Raw genomic sequence first — 15,231 nt, 5'->3', positions numbered from 1 at the left:
TCAGTCTCAGCTATAACTAAAGCTGGTCATATACATGAGATTAAATGGAACCTCTCATCATTTTTATGCTCCTTGAACCTTGAATTATTGAGTCCCCTGTGGTTTTCCCTGCCACACCAAATTTTATTGATAGATCTCTATCTGTTTGGGTATGGGTTCCATCAACCAAGGCTAGTAAGGTAGGAGATGCGACTGGGGCCACCCTGATGACTGGTGGTTCAGGCAGTATGAAAGGGGTGACAGGTTCCCTTTAAATCAACCAATCCTGACACCATCTAATGTGTACATGGGGAGAGAAGGATCGAACATGTTGGATTACAACATGCACAATTCTTATGTTCACTAGTTGATATGCTACTACCAGAGTAGTCTAATGCATTTGTACGTAGGGATTGGGAAGATAGTTGTTGGATTGATGAATGTTCAGGCGACAGCTACTGTATCTGAAATGTATCACCAGCTTAAATGCAGCTTTTTATTGCCTATTACGTAAGTGGTAGCCATGATTAGGATGACAAATGCCCATGAACTACCTTGGGTGACTGTGATACACTCTCGCAAGACATACCGTATATACTCGAGTATAAGCCGAGTTTTTCAGCACGATTTTTCGTGCTGAAAATGCCCCCCTCGGCTTATACTCGAGTGAACTCTCCGTCTGTCAATCCCTTCATCAGTGGTCTTCAACCTGCGGACCTCCAGAAGTTGCAAAACTACAACTCCCAGCATGCCCGGACAGCCATCGGCTGTCCGGGCATGCTGGGAGTTGTAGTTTTGAAACCTCTGGAGGTCCGCAGGTTGAAGACCACTGCAGCCTTCGTCATCATCCAGACCTGCGCATGAACGTCCCTGTGCGTCGTCGTCAAGGCAACGTCACTAGTCCGGGGCCGGGACCGAGTAGAGGGCCCCCCCAGTGAAAATGGACAGCCAGGAACGACTAACCCTCCCCACCGGACGGTTCGGGCATGCTGGGAATTGTAGTTTTGCAATATCTGGAGGTCCGCAGGTTGAAGACCACTGATGAAGGGATTGACAGGTGGTGATGATGAGGGGGGGGGGTTGATGTATTTCCCTCCCTAGGCTTATAGTCGAGTCAATAACTTTTCCTGGGTTTTTGGGGTGAAATTAGGGGCCTCGGCTTATATTTGGGTCGGCTTATACTCGAGTATATACGGTAGTTGCAGCATTCTAACAAAGAAAAAAATTGCTCATATAGCCTATTCTTTAATAAGATAATGATAAAAACCAAACAAATACTTATATCTAAACTGTTAGGCATTATATTTTGCAGGATGATATAAAGATTTAAATATTCTATATATTCATGCTTGTAACATACCATATAATCATGCTACTTTCCTTAAAAAAATCCATTCAAAGCTACGAACAGTTCACTACCATTATTAAAATTATATAAATAACTGAATAATGCCCGCGATGCACTTGTAAACATAAATGGGGTTTACCAGAGCTCAATGATAATTTGTATATGTCAGCTAAACTCATGTTAGAATTTTAGACTGAGTAGATAAAATCACAATGTTTCATTGGTGTTTATCATAACTAGAACATAATTGTAATGTTTTTATCCACAGTTTGGCTTAAAGGGGTACTCCGGCCCTGAGCTATCTTATCCCCTATTCAAAGGATAGGGGATAAGATGTCTGATTGTGGGGGTCCCGCCGCTGGGGACCCCCAAAATCTCTCATTCAGCCCCACCAGTCTCAGCTGCACAGAGCGACGATAACTCCGTGTCTGAAGACTCACGACCATGGGGCCGGAGTATTGTGACATCAAAACTCTGCCCCCTTGTGATGCTATGCCCCTCCCCCTCAATGCAAATCTTTGGGAGGGGGCCTGACGTGCATGAGAGATTGCGGAAGTCCCCAGTGGTTGAATAGGGGATAAGATGTCTTAGGGCAGGAGTACCCCATTAATTCACACTTTGCACATCTGAACTCCATCAACAAACATATGTACAAAATGCTGTATAACAGCCAAACACATGCCAAAAGTACAGTAAAGAAGATTTGACAGCTCTCTTGACTTGTCAGTACCTTTCTTAGTACTCTGCATGATGATGTTTCTTTATTATTCCTCCTGAATATTTATGAATAAATTGACAACTGTTAGGCCGGGTTCACACTACGGAATTTCCAACTGGAATTAAGCTTATGAATTCCAGTCGGAAATTCCAGTGCAATTGCTGTCAGTTGCATTCCACTGCGCACTACGGAATTCTAAAATTTTGCCACCAAAAGAAGAACTTGTTCATTCTTATGATGGAATCTGCTTTGCAGACATTGCCGTCTATGGGGATGGAAATGTCTGCGTGGTCCTAGCACCGCTTGATTTCAACCAAATTCTTCCGGCCTAAGATTCTCGGTGTGAACTTGCCCTTACTTTTCCTCTTGTCAAAGGCGTGTGTTCCTATGCAGTCTGGAATAACTGATTCAGACTGTGCAGAGACTTGAGATGTGCAAGCTTCTGTTTCTTCTGGTTTGCTGAACTCTGGCAAAAAATGGTCGTTCTGACCAAACTAGTTCTGTCCAAACCTGTACTTGACCAATAGCTCATAAAAAATTGTATATTTATTTACTGCTGCTCTTGTGAATCCAGCCTTAGGGTACGTTCACACGCGCAGATTTACAGCGTATTTTACGTTGCAAATCCGCTGGTGAAGGCCCGCTCTATACTGGCTTTAGATGTGCCTGCTCGTAGTGGCAATGCGTCGCTACCAGCAGACACCCTGCGATGTGCGAGTCGCAGTATACTCGCACATCGCGGGAGCTCTCTGCCTTGCTCAGAACAGGGAAAGCGGCCGCGATGTGCGAGTACGCCGTGCACACCGCTGCAGTGTGTCTGCTCGTAGCGGCGTATTGCCGCTACCAGCAGGCACATGTAAAGCCAGCATAGAGCGGGCCTTCACCAGCGGATCCGCAGCTAAATACGCTGCGAAAATCCGCGCGTGTGAACCCTTAGGGTACGTTCACATGTTTGTTTTCTCTGCTGCAGATTTGCTTCAGCAGATTTTGCTGCCCATTAAAGTCAATTAAAGCCATTAAAGGCAGCAGCAAATCTTCAGCAGATCTGCAACAAAGATATGCACGTGTGAACATACCCTTACTCTGCAAAAATAAGTCAACAAGTCCCAGTGTTTGATCATTGTCTCTTTTCTGAAATTATACGTTTTGTGGTTGCATATGGGCAGAGGTTTCTACTTTCGGATAAGATAGCACCAAGTTCCTTTATAAGACCGGAAAACTAAGCTATCAAAAGCTATCAAAAGTACCAGAACTCCTAAAGGAATTAGCAAAATGCAATTGTAAACTTAAGCTAATGACTTAGGATAGACAAAACTCATGCTTGCTTACTCATTTCTGCTTTTGTGCACTGATAGATGAAGTCACCGCTAAACACATCGACAGCACGCTAGTCTGTTACCATGACACACTACGTACAGGATCATGGACTTCTCTCTATTGCCAGATTCCCTGCTCCTGTAGGTATAATACTGCTGTGAGCGGCAATGCACACAGTAGTGCCCAACTCACTGTACAATGAGAGAGCACCCAGCCCAGTGATTGTAGTGAGCGACAATGCACATGGTACATTTTGTATGCATTGGCACTCATATACACTTCCTTTTTTTGTACCCCCTGACATACTCCCATGATGTTGTGCCACTGCATTGTATTTGGAGGATGCATCTGTAGATTATAAATGTACACATTTGTGATCCAACAAGATTCTGCACATAGCACCAAAAGGAATGTTAAGCACCTAATGTATTTGATTGTAACAAATAAAAAAATAAATGAAAGAGGTTGTTCTGTGTAATATAACACTTTAAATAGTAAACCATCCAGACAAACTTAAACCCTACAAATGGTAAATTCAATATAAACACATTAAAGCACCTCAGATACTCTAGTTGTAATTTAAAACACTTAAAACTGATAGCCTTACTGAGAACCAATGAGTAAATTATATCCTTCTATGGATATTTATACTATTAAAAAGAGAGAAAACAGAAATCTAAAACTCTTAGGACTGAGTAAAGCAGTTATATCCAGGGCCGGCCTGTATGGTGTGTGACCTAAGGCAACAATAACAAATCTGACATTCATAGTATAGAAGTTTAGTTTAGACATTGTATTATATAGTACTATTACTTTATGTAAGGACCTATTATTTGGTCACTGCAAGTTGGAATTATTAGCTTCCAATATGTGCTATGTTTATTGTATGCACTGCTTCTGCATAGTATAGCATTTCGTGCAGTGCATAAAGGTTGCAGTACTGTATAGCACTGTTATTTAGGCATCAGAATGGAGGTGATGTATGGCTAACATATGCCACAATTTTTTGTATCATTCTAAAATTTAAATTTAAAAAATATTTCAAAACATTTCATTTAAATGGCCTCTGGATTTTTTTTCTCTTAATATGATTTTTACATTGATGTTTTTCATAGGCTGCCTCAAGGGGCATTTGACCCAAATCTCCATAGTATGGCTGTATGTGTGGAAAACCGAGCATGAATAGAACTGAGGAATGTTTTTCAATGGACAAAAATGAAGATTTACAATTTAATAGACCTATCCAATTCTAATGGTGAGGCAGTAGACATGGCACATTGTATGTACAATCATACCATTTCTCTGTTCAGTAACAGCCACGCTTTATCTGAACTAGGTCACATTTGTTTAAGTTGACTTCATATATACCTGTAACATACTGGCATTTAATTTACACATAATACATTATTAACAATGTTGCTAAACAGTGATTGCATCTGGACAAGCTTGTTCACTGATATTATGTTCTACAACTACCGTAGTTATCACACTATATTTCCCATGTCTCGCTGTAAAAGGTGACAACATTCTAAAATATTTTTTTTTACATTTTTAGACAGTAATATTCTACATTGGATCAGCTCACTTAAACCAATATAAGTAATTTGATGTTACTCCTGGGAAACATTGATTATCTGTACAAGAGCCTCCGTAACTGGGTGGACATGCAGAGCATGGAACCCCAACTTTATATGGTGCTTCTCCAATCCAGTTTCCCCTAAAACAAAATGATAATTGCGCATATAAATTAGCAAAAATATGTACATAGATATAGATAGATAGATAATAGATGGATAATAGATGGATAGATCGACTTACTTGGGTGAATAGTTGCAGACTAAGTAGACAGCTCTTCTCCATACAGAACCCCAGACATTCATGTTGTGACAAGTATTGATGGCACAGCCTACCCTGTTAGTTGTCGCCCAAACCATCTGTAATAAATAATATAAAACAATAGTTGGATGTCATAATACAGAAAAGGGCCAAAAACTTTAATGGAATACAGTATATAGAAGTCAAGTTACCTGTGTATAATGCGTACACATTGGTCCAAAGCATCTTAAAGGACATCTGGGGTTGCAGTCTTGAGGATATGGAAATGCATAGTCCTTTACTTCATCATACCATGGTTTCACCAGTTGTAATATTGACTGATACCTAAACAAATATTGTAAAAAGATAGCCCTTTAGAAGTGCAAAATGGTCTTTCTAGATATTATGGTGCTACAATGATTAGCATGAATTGCCAGTCATGAATATTATCAATTCTACCAAGACATAAAGTGTATGTCCCATTCTGTCTTAATGTTATACAGCATGTTTTCCTCCATTTAATTCACCTCCTATGGTCCCCAAAGACTCACAATACATCCTACTCACTAGGTTAATTACCTAACAAAATATGGCATTCAACTTTATATAATAAGACATACCATTGGTATCTAATGTGACATGGATTGGTAATAAAAAATGACTATATTTAAATACTGTCTTGTACTTTTTTCCACACTGTAGATAAGACGGAGATCCCAGGGCCATATTTCCCACTATGCACCTGAGGCCCAGTGCCTAAGGTGGCATAATTATTGAGGCAGAATAATAAGTACATTATTTGATAGACTATATGTCACCTGTGATGTAGTTTTTGAAAGCTTAAAGGGGTACTCCACCCCTAGACATCTTATCCCCTATCCAAAGGATAGGGGATAAGATGTCTGATCGCAGGGGTCCCGCCGCTGGGGACCCCCGCAATATAGCATGCAGCACCCACCTGTATCTGCTTCCGGCAGCGCTGGAGGTTCTGGCTCCCGACCACGGGAACGGAAGATTGTGACGTCACGACTCCGCCCCCGTGTAACGTCACACGGGGGCGGTGCCATGACATCACAATGCTCTGGCCCCGTGATCAACAGTAATCAGACCTGGAGCGAACACGCTCCGGGGACGGATTTTTAAGGGGTGCGGCGTGCAAGATCATGGGGGTCCCCAGCGGTGGGACCCCCGTGATCAGGCATCTTATCCCCTATCCTTTGGATAGAGGATAAGATGTCTAAGCACCGTAGTACTCCTTTAAAGAGGTTATTCCTCTTGCACCCATCTCATTGTGTGTCCATTGGTCACAACATGGACAAAAACACAACTGCATGTGGGTTATCATCACCATGCAGTACTCGACCAGCCCAACTCCCACCATCCAACCCCATCTTAGAAGGTATACTTCTGAAACAAGAGGAAGGTGGAAGGGGAGCACAGGAAGCAAGATGTATTACCTTTTCTCCGAGTGGATAATCCTTTTAACTAAACTAAAACATACTGTAGTAATAGTAATGTCAATTACCAACATACCTTCCTGTTCTCACTGAGAGGTTTTGACCAAGGAATCTCATTAAGTAGGGTGGTCCATGGTCCCAAATACATGTGGCAGCCCAGGCTTCAGCTGACTTTGCCAAGTTGTCATCCCAGACCTGCATGAAAAAAAATGACTGTGTTAAAAGTAATTCACTTAATGAAACTTGGACAGTGTATAGAAATATGTTAAAAGACATAGAGGAGAATATACTTCTTGTAACAATACATGTATTCTACTCTATTTTACAGTTTACTAATACTTTTTTATTACACTTCTGTCGGACCTGACCCCTTCTACATTACACAGTGTCAATAGAAGTGGAGCAGTACCGGCACTGCTTTGCCTCTTGTAAGCGTGCACACCTGATCAGTCCATCCAGGTAGTCATCCCTGCTGCCCTATAGGGGGCGCATACTAGAGTCCAACATATATGTGCAAACCAATCCAAAAGAAGAAATGAAAGTTGTACTTATCCAGATATGACAGTTCTTCTTTATTTGAAAATGGTGCAGACTATAGATGGTGTAACAGGGGGAAATAGGGGCACATAGGGTACACGGGAGCAATACCTGGTTGGCAATTGCCGTTTCTGGCGTGAATACGCACTTCCTAGTGAGTAGAATGTATTGTGAGTCTCTTCTTTTGGATCAGTTTGCACATTACACTGTGTAATGCTTAGTTTATCCAGAGCTTACACTGCAGGGAAATTGAAAAATAACCTCCAGGTTTCCCCACAGATAACAGCAAATCACCTAGATTTCCAGTGCATTCACATGTGCATATTTTCTGCTGCAGATTTGCTTAAAATCAATGGGCAGCAGAATCAGATCTGCAGTAGAAAATATGCATGTGTGAATGTACTCTAAGGAAGCGTTGTGTTCTGGTAAATCTCAAGGGACCCTTCTAGCAAATTGCGATTACCCAAAGTTTAGAACTGTTTTACATTCAAGAAATGAAATACACCAAAGAGTATACATTTGGGGTAGCAGAAATGGCAAAGGCGTGGGGAATAGTAGATTTGGACACTCAAGACTGGATCTTCTATGACAGCTACGGATTTCATCTGTGGGCTCATCCACACTAAGGACATTTAGCCAGCAAAATTGAATTAGCTAATGTCCAGCAATGCAGACTTGGTGGAATTCCCCTCAAATAATGAACATGTTCATTCATTGTGCAGATGTACTTTCTACCGGCGGAATTCCACTGCAGCAGAATCCAGTTAAAACATTGGGACCCTGCTGCAAGCAGTGGAATGTCCGTAGTGTGGATGAGGCATTATGGTGTTACCTGAGGCTCCTGGACCCCAATGCATAATCTGCTACAGATTCAACTATCACACATTGGCCCTGATTCACTATTGTAAACCTGACATGTTTTGTTCGTGTTCTGTGCCTTCTGACTCATTGCGACAGACTTCTGTTTCATTGCGCCAGAAATGAAAAAAACCCGACCAACTCTCCATTTTACTGAGAAAGCCAGAAAAAGGGGTGTGACAGGTAGGAAAAGGGGCGTGGTCACACAAAAAAGGTGCGCCCCCGACATTTTTACAAAATAACAACATATTTACTAAGGTTTCCACAGAAATTGTGGTGGATTTGAGCTGAGGAAAACCCCACAGATCAGAGCATGTGTACAAAAAGCACAATGTAGGGAAAAGAGCAAAATGTAGGGAAACTCCTCCTCATCTCCCCCGCCGCCACTGCTCATCTCTCCTCTGCCGCTCCTGCTCATCTCTCCCCTGCGGCTGATGCCTCCAGCTGTTGCTAAACTACAACTCCTATGATGGGAGTTGTAGTTTAGGAACAGAGTGCCTCCAAATGTTGCTAAACTACATCTCCCATGATGGTAGCTGTTGTTCAGGAACAGGGTGCCTCCAGCTGTTGCTAAACTACAACTCCCATGGCAGGAGTTGTGGTTTAGAAACAGCGAGACTCCAGCTGTTGCTAAATTACAAGTTATATCTTTCCCAGACATTTCTGGAAATTATGGAGATGACATAATTTCTGGAAATGATGGGAGTTGTGGTTTAGCAACAGCTGGAAGCTTACTGTTTGGAAATGCTGGTTTATCGTTTTCCCTAAGGGAGGGCACCATAAATGTACTAACCGATTTTCCATGTTTTTTTCTTCTCATTTCAGATCCGTGTATGCAGGGGACTTCTTCAGAATTGGTGGACTACGTTGATGACCAGCGTTTTTTTTTGATGACTTGTGGGGGAGTGTTTTTTAGAATAAAAGTTTTTAAAAAGTGTTGTTTTTTATTTTATTTATTTTTTTACTTTACAGGCTTACTAGTAGAAGCTGTCTGATAGACAGAGTCTTTTACTAAGCCGGGCTTAGCGTTAGCTACAAAAACAGCTAGCACTAACCCCCAATTATTACCCCAGTACCCACAGGGGTGTGGGAAAGAGCTGGTACCATCAGGCCGGGAGCATCAAAAATGGCGCTTCTGGGCCTAGGCGGTAACAGGATGGCGTTATTTAGGCTGTGGAGGGCCAGTAATAATGGTCCTCGCCCACCCTGGTAATGTCAGGCTGTTGTTGCTTGGTTGGTATTTGGCTGAAAATAAAAATAGGGGAAACCGTATGCATTTTTTAAATTTATTTATGCAAAATGTGTGGGGGTTTCACGTATTTTCCATCTCAGCCAGATACCAACCAAGCAGCAACAGCCTGACGTTACCAGGGTGGGCGAGGACCATTGTTACTGACCCTCCCCAGCCTAAAAAACTCCAGCCTGTTACAGCCTAGGCCCAGGAGCACCATTTTTAATGCTACAGGCCTCTTGGTACTGGCTCTTCCCACAACACTTTTTAAAAACCTTTATTCCAGAAAACACTCCCCCACAAGCCCTCGTTAACCATTTATTAATATATATAAAAAAAAATGCTGGTTATCGACATAGTCTACCGAATCCGAAGAAGTCCTCTGCATACACATATCTGAAATTTAAGGAAAAAAAACACGGAAAATTGGTTAGTACATTTATGGTCCCTCCCTTATGGATAATGCCCATAAACTGGCATTTCCAAACAGTTGCTAAACTACAACCCCCTTTTGTTGTCTGGGAAAGATATAAGTTGGAGTCTCGCTGTTTCTAAACTACAACTCCTATGATGAAAACATGAGCCCTCACACATCCACGTATATGGAAAAAGAAAAAAGTTAGAGGGGTCAGAAGAGGACAATTTTAAACATGCTAATTTTCATACAAATATTTACATATATATATATATATATATATATATATATATATATAATAAAAGTTCGATCTTATTTCCATCATTTACACTTTCAAAATAACAGAAAACAAAAAAGAATGGCTTCTGCAAAAGTTTGGGCACCCTGCAGAATTTATAGCATGCACTGCCCCCTTTGCAAAGCTGAGACCTGCCAGTGTCATGGATTGTTCTCAATCATCATCTGGGAAGACCAGGTGATGTCAATCTCAAAGGTTTTAAATGCCCAGACTCATCTGACCTTGCCCCAACAATCAGCACCATGGGTTCTTCTAAGCAGTTGTCTAGAAATCTAAATCTGAAAATAGTTGACGCTCACAAAGCTGGAGAAGACTATAAGAAGATAGCAAAATGTTTTCAGATGTCAATATCCTCTGTTCGGAATGTAATTAAGAAATGACAGTCATCAGGAACAGTGGAAGTTAAAGCAAGATCTGGAAGACCAAGAAAAAATATCAGACAGAACAGCTCGCAGGATTGTGAGAAAAACAATTCAAAACCCACTTTTGACTGCACAATCCCTCCAGAAAGATCTGGCAGACACTGGAGTTGTGGTACACTATTCCACTATAAAGAGATACTTGTACAAATATGGTCTTCATGGAAGAGTCATCAGAAGAAAATCTCTTCTACGTCCTCACCACAAAAATCAGCATTTGAACTTTCCAAATGAACATATAGACAAGCCTGATGCCTTTTGGAAACAAGTTCTGTGGACCGATGAGGTAAAAACTTAACTTTTTGGCCGGAATGAACAAAGGTACGTTTGGAGAAGAAGGGGAACAGAATTTAATGAAAAGAACCTCTGTCCAACTGTTAAGCATGGGGGTGGATCAATCATACTTTGGGGTTGTATTGCAGCCAGTGGCACAGGGAACATCTCACGAGTAGAAGGAAAACTTGATTCAATAAAATTTCAGCAAATTTTGGATGCTAACTTGATGCCATCTGTGAAAAAGCTGAAGTCAAAGAGAGGATGGCTTCTACAAATGGATAATGATCCTAAACACACCTCGAAATCCATGGGGGATTACATCAAGAGGCGTAAACTGAAGGTTTTGCCATGGCCTTCGCAATCTCCTGACCTCAACATAATTGAAAATCTATGGATAGACCTTAAAGGAGCAGTGCGTGACAGACAGCCCAGAAATCTCAAAGAACTGGAAGACTTTTGTAAGGAAGAATGGGCAAAGATACCTCAAACAAGAATTGAAAGACTCTTGGCTGGCTACACAAAGCGTTTACAAGCTGTGATAATTGCCAAAGGGGGCAGTACAAGATATTAAGTCTGCAGGGTGCCCAAACTTTTGCAGATGCCATTTTTTTTGTTTTCTGTTTTTTTGAAAGAGAAAATGATGGAAATAAAATCTAACTTTTGTTGACATATTATAATAATGTCTAATCTGTAATTTGATGCCTTTTGGAGATTTTTCCATCTTTCCTTGGCTTCTTTATGCACATTAATACATTTTTTTTCCTGGGATGCCCAAACTTTTGATATCCACTGTATATCACATTTTTTACAGAGAAGAAGAGGTGGGGTAACAAAGTGGTGTTCTGGAGTCATTTATTGTTTTTTGCTTATGTGTGCTAAAAAAAATGGTATTCAAAAGTGATTTATTGTTTTTATCTTATGTGAGACAAATTTATCAACCCCCTGAGATAGTATGATAAATATGTCACACATAAGCAAGACCAAAAGCAAGAAAAAAATGCCTACAAAACTTGCTTACCAAAACAGCAATGATAAATGTCCCTGTTTATGTTTATGTAATCTCAAATGAAAGCAGTGACAAAAAATTAAAATGTATTCAAACTGGATACAAGAATAACCAAGCTAAAATAAAACCACAAACACCTCCTGCTGGGACATAAAACCTGGTCCAAAATTCCAAGAATTTGGAGACCTCAGGCTTGCACTCAGCAATTTATTATCTCAATAGTGGACATAGGGACTTATTCTTTGAGAGTCCAAAACCAACTTGCTGTGTGCCAGTGTATCTGTTCTCTATACAGAAATGATCAGATTGCCTTTGTTGGATGTGTTTTCAATACACGGTTGACCTAATTCTAGTCACGTTGGCATACTGCAGCCTCTTTTGCCTCTAAGACATTCTTTATATAAAAAAAATGTATTATAATGACTTACATAAAACCTCAATTAAAGATTTGCTCACTATAAAATGGTATCTACAGTAGTGTAAAGTAGCACCCCTATTTTCTAAATTATTTGTGAGTTTTCACTATTTGCCACGTGTCTTGAAGCAACTCTGTCAGTAGATTCATAAAATCCTGAAAGGCTCCCTTTTTATGAACAACTTAATTTGACTCTGAAGTAACATTGCACCTAGGCAATGTTTAGGAATTGGTCTCCCGGATCCCCCGACCCATTCGGCTCCGCTTGATTAATGAGTCTTTCACAGCTTTGTGTATAGAAAGAGACCCATCAACAAAACTGAACTGGTTGTGGAAATCTGGGGAGACCATATCTCAGACATTTTCCCACTGCCGTGCCTTAGCTTTAAGCTTTTAGGTTTTAAATGGGCACTGTCAGTTTCAAAAACTTTTTATATGTTGTACATCTTGTCAAAACATTAACCTTTCTAATAGACTTCATAAGAAAATTTTATTTCCTTTTTATAGAAATCATGGCTTATAAAATCATGGCTTTGTCCAAGCTGAAGCACAGGCATGGACAAAGTCCAGTAAGTGAGGGTGGGCTGGCACTCCTTTGTGCTCTCTCCTGTCTGATAGTACTTCTCTGTGCTCTCTTCTGTCTAATAGGACTCCTCTGTGCTCTCTCCTGTCTGATAGCACTCCTCTGTGCTCTCTCCTGTCTGATATTACTCCTCTGTGCTCTCTTCTGTCTGATAGTACTCCTCTGTGCTCTCTCCTGTCTGATAGCACTCCTCTGTGCTCTCTCCTGTCTGATAGTACTCCTCTGTGCTCTCTCCTGTCTGATAGTTCTCCTCTGTGCTCTCTCCTGTCTGATAGCACTCCTCTGTGCTCTCTCCTGTCTGATAGCACTCCTCTGTGCTCTCTCCTGTTTGATAGTTCTCCTCTGTGCTCTCTCCTGTCTGATAGCACTCCTCTGTGCTCTCTCCTGTCTGATAGCACTCCTCTGTGCTCTCTCCTGTTTGATAGTACTCCTCTGTGCTCTCTCCTGTCTTATAGTACTCCTCTGTGCTCTCTCCTGTCTGATAGTTCTCCTCTGTGCTCTCCCCTGTCTGATAGCACTCCCATGTGCTCTCTCCTGTCTTATAGCACTCCTCTGTGCTCTCTCCTGTCTGATATTACTCCTCTGTGCTCTCTCCTGTCTGATAGTACTCCTCTGTGCTCTCTCCTGTCTGATAGTACTCCTCTGTGCTCTCTCCTGTCTGATAGCACTCCTCTGTGCTCTCTCTTGTCTGATAGTACAGTGGTCCCTCAATATACGATGGTAATTCGTTCCAAACGAGCCATCATTTGTCGAATCCATCGTAAGTTGAGGGATTCGTGCAATGTTAAGTATATGAAACTATACTCACCTGTCCAGGCTGCTCCGGACCGCGTCCTCACCGCTCCCGATGGTAACCCCGGTCCTCCGCTGGGCTCTCCTGGTCTTAAGGCCATTAAGTGTGGACCTTTCCCTTCCCTCTGGCCAGCCGACCTCGCTATCCTGCAAGGTATGACTTAAAACACTGTGCAATGTAAATGTACGGTGCTGCAGCACACAGCGCCATTCATTTACGGCATGGCTATGAAGTTAGCGAAGGAGCTCCTGTGCTCACTTCATAAAAGTTGCGCAAAGTGACTTCCTCAGACACCTTAAGCTAGTGGTTTCCAACCATGGTGCCTTCAGCTGTTGTAAAACTACAAATCTCAGCATGCCTGGACAGACAAAGGTTTTTGGGAATGCTGGGAGTTGTAGTTTTGCAACAGTTTGAGGTGCCATTGTTGGAAAACACTGGCTTACAGTAAATGTCTTAGCTTATAGAAAAAAATATATAAATATAATGTTTTATTATCATAAAACATTTTGCAATGAGGGTAGGGTCACATTAGGGTAGGGTCACACGTAACAGATCCACAGCATATTTTATGCTGCGAATCTGCCGATGACCCGAACCTATAAGGTGCCTCCAGCTGTTTTCCTTCCTGTGCGCTGCTTGCAGCAGCAATCCGCCACTATGAGCAGCCACACCGGGACCTGCGAGTTTCTGCGGGCACATGCTGTGTACTCAAAGACATCACGTAGCGTCTCATAGCGGCAGATTGCTGCTGCAAGCAGGACATGGGGAAAACAGCAGGAGGCACACTATAGGGTCAGGTCATTGACAGATCAGCAGCGTAACATACACTGCTCATTCGTTACGTTTGACCCTACCCTAAGGGTACGTTCACACGAGTATATTTTCTGCTGCAGATATGCTTCTGCGGATTTTGCTACCCATTAAAGTCAATGGGCAGCAAAATCTGCAGAAGCAGATCTTCAGCAGAAAATGCACACATGTAAAAGTACCCTAAGGCAGTGACATACCTACCATATGGCGAACCCGGCCCCCACCAGGAGCGCACACCTGGTGGGGGCGCAGGCCTCCAAACAGTCCTTGGTTTCAGGAGCGCAGGGGGGCCCTGAGGCCTTTTTATGGTGTTTTCTAGTTAAGCCCCTGCCCACCATCACTAAGTGTGCTTCAGCTTGGACAAAGCCATGATTTTATAAGCCATGATTTCTATATAAAAGGAAATACAATTTTCTTATGTATAATTAGAAAGGTTAAAGGGGAACTCCAGTGGAAATAAGTAGAAAACAAATGTTTTCAAATCAACTGGTGCCTGAAAGTTAAACAGATTTGTAAATTACTTCTATTAAAAAATCTTAATCCTTCCAGTACTTATTAGCTGCTGTATAAAACAGAGAAATGTGTGAATTTCTTTCCAGTCTGACAACAGTGCTCTCTGCTGACACCTCTGTCCGTGTCAGAACTGTCCAGATTAGAATCATATCCCCATGGAAAACCTCTCCTGGGCAGTTCCTGACACGGACAGAGGTGTCAGTAGAGAGCACTGTTGTCAGGATGGAAAGAACTTCACAAATTTCTCTGTAGTATATCTGTAGTATATAGAAGCTGATAAGTATTAGAAGGGTTAAGATTTTTAAATAAAAGTGATCTACAAACCTGTTTAACTTTCTTGCACCAGTTGATTTGAAAAAACTTTTTTTCCACCGGAGTTCCCCTTTAATGCTAATAACTGAGGCCTTATCTTTGTGCATGGATGCAAGTTTTTATATTTTCCT

The 15,231-nt window shown here is 41.7% G+C and overlaps 1 protein-coding gene across 3 annotated transcripts in view; it reads right to left on the bottom strand.

Annotated features, from left to right (window-relative positions):
* Positions 1-1,391: 1,391 nt before the first annotated feature.
* Positions 1,392-15,231, bottom strand: part of PI15 (peptidase inhibitor 15) — a 95,395-nt gene continuing 81,555 nt past the window's right edge. For all 3 annotated transcript variants that reach the window (XM_056518588.1, XM_056518589.1, XM_056518590.1), the window contains 4 exons: positions 6,711-6,829; positions 5,390-5,522; positions 5,181-5,296; positions 1,392-5,079 (listed from right to left, as the gene is read on the bottom strand). In XM_056518588.1, coding sequence (XP_056374563.1) covers positions 4,944-5,079; positions 5,181-5,296; positions 5,390-5,522; positions 6,711-6,829 — 504 coding nt within the window. In that variant the 3' untranslated portion in view covers positions 1,392-4,943. The remainder of the gene's footprint in view (positions 5,080-5,180; positions 5,297-5,389; positions 5,523-6,710; positions 6,830-15,231) is intronic.

Source organism: Hyla sarda, chromosome 5 (assembly GCF_029499605.1).
Source record: "Hyla sarda isolate aHylSar1 chromosome 5, aHylSar1.hap1, whole genome shotgun sequence".
Classification (NCBI taxonomy): domain Eukaryota; kingdom Metazoa; phylum Chordata; class Amphibia; order Anura; family Hylidae; genus Hyla; species Hyla sarda.
This window is presented reverse-complemented; position numbering and strand designations above follow the sequence as displayed.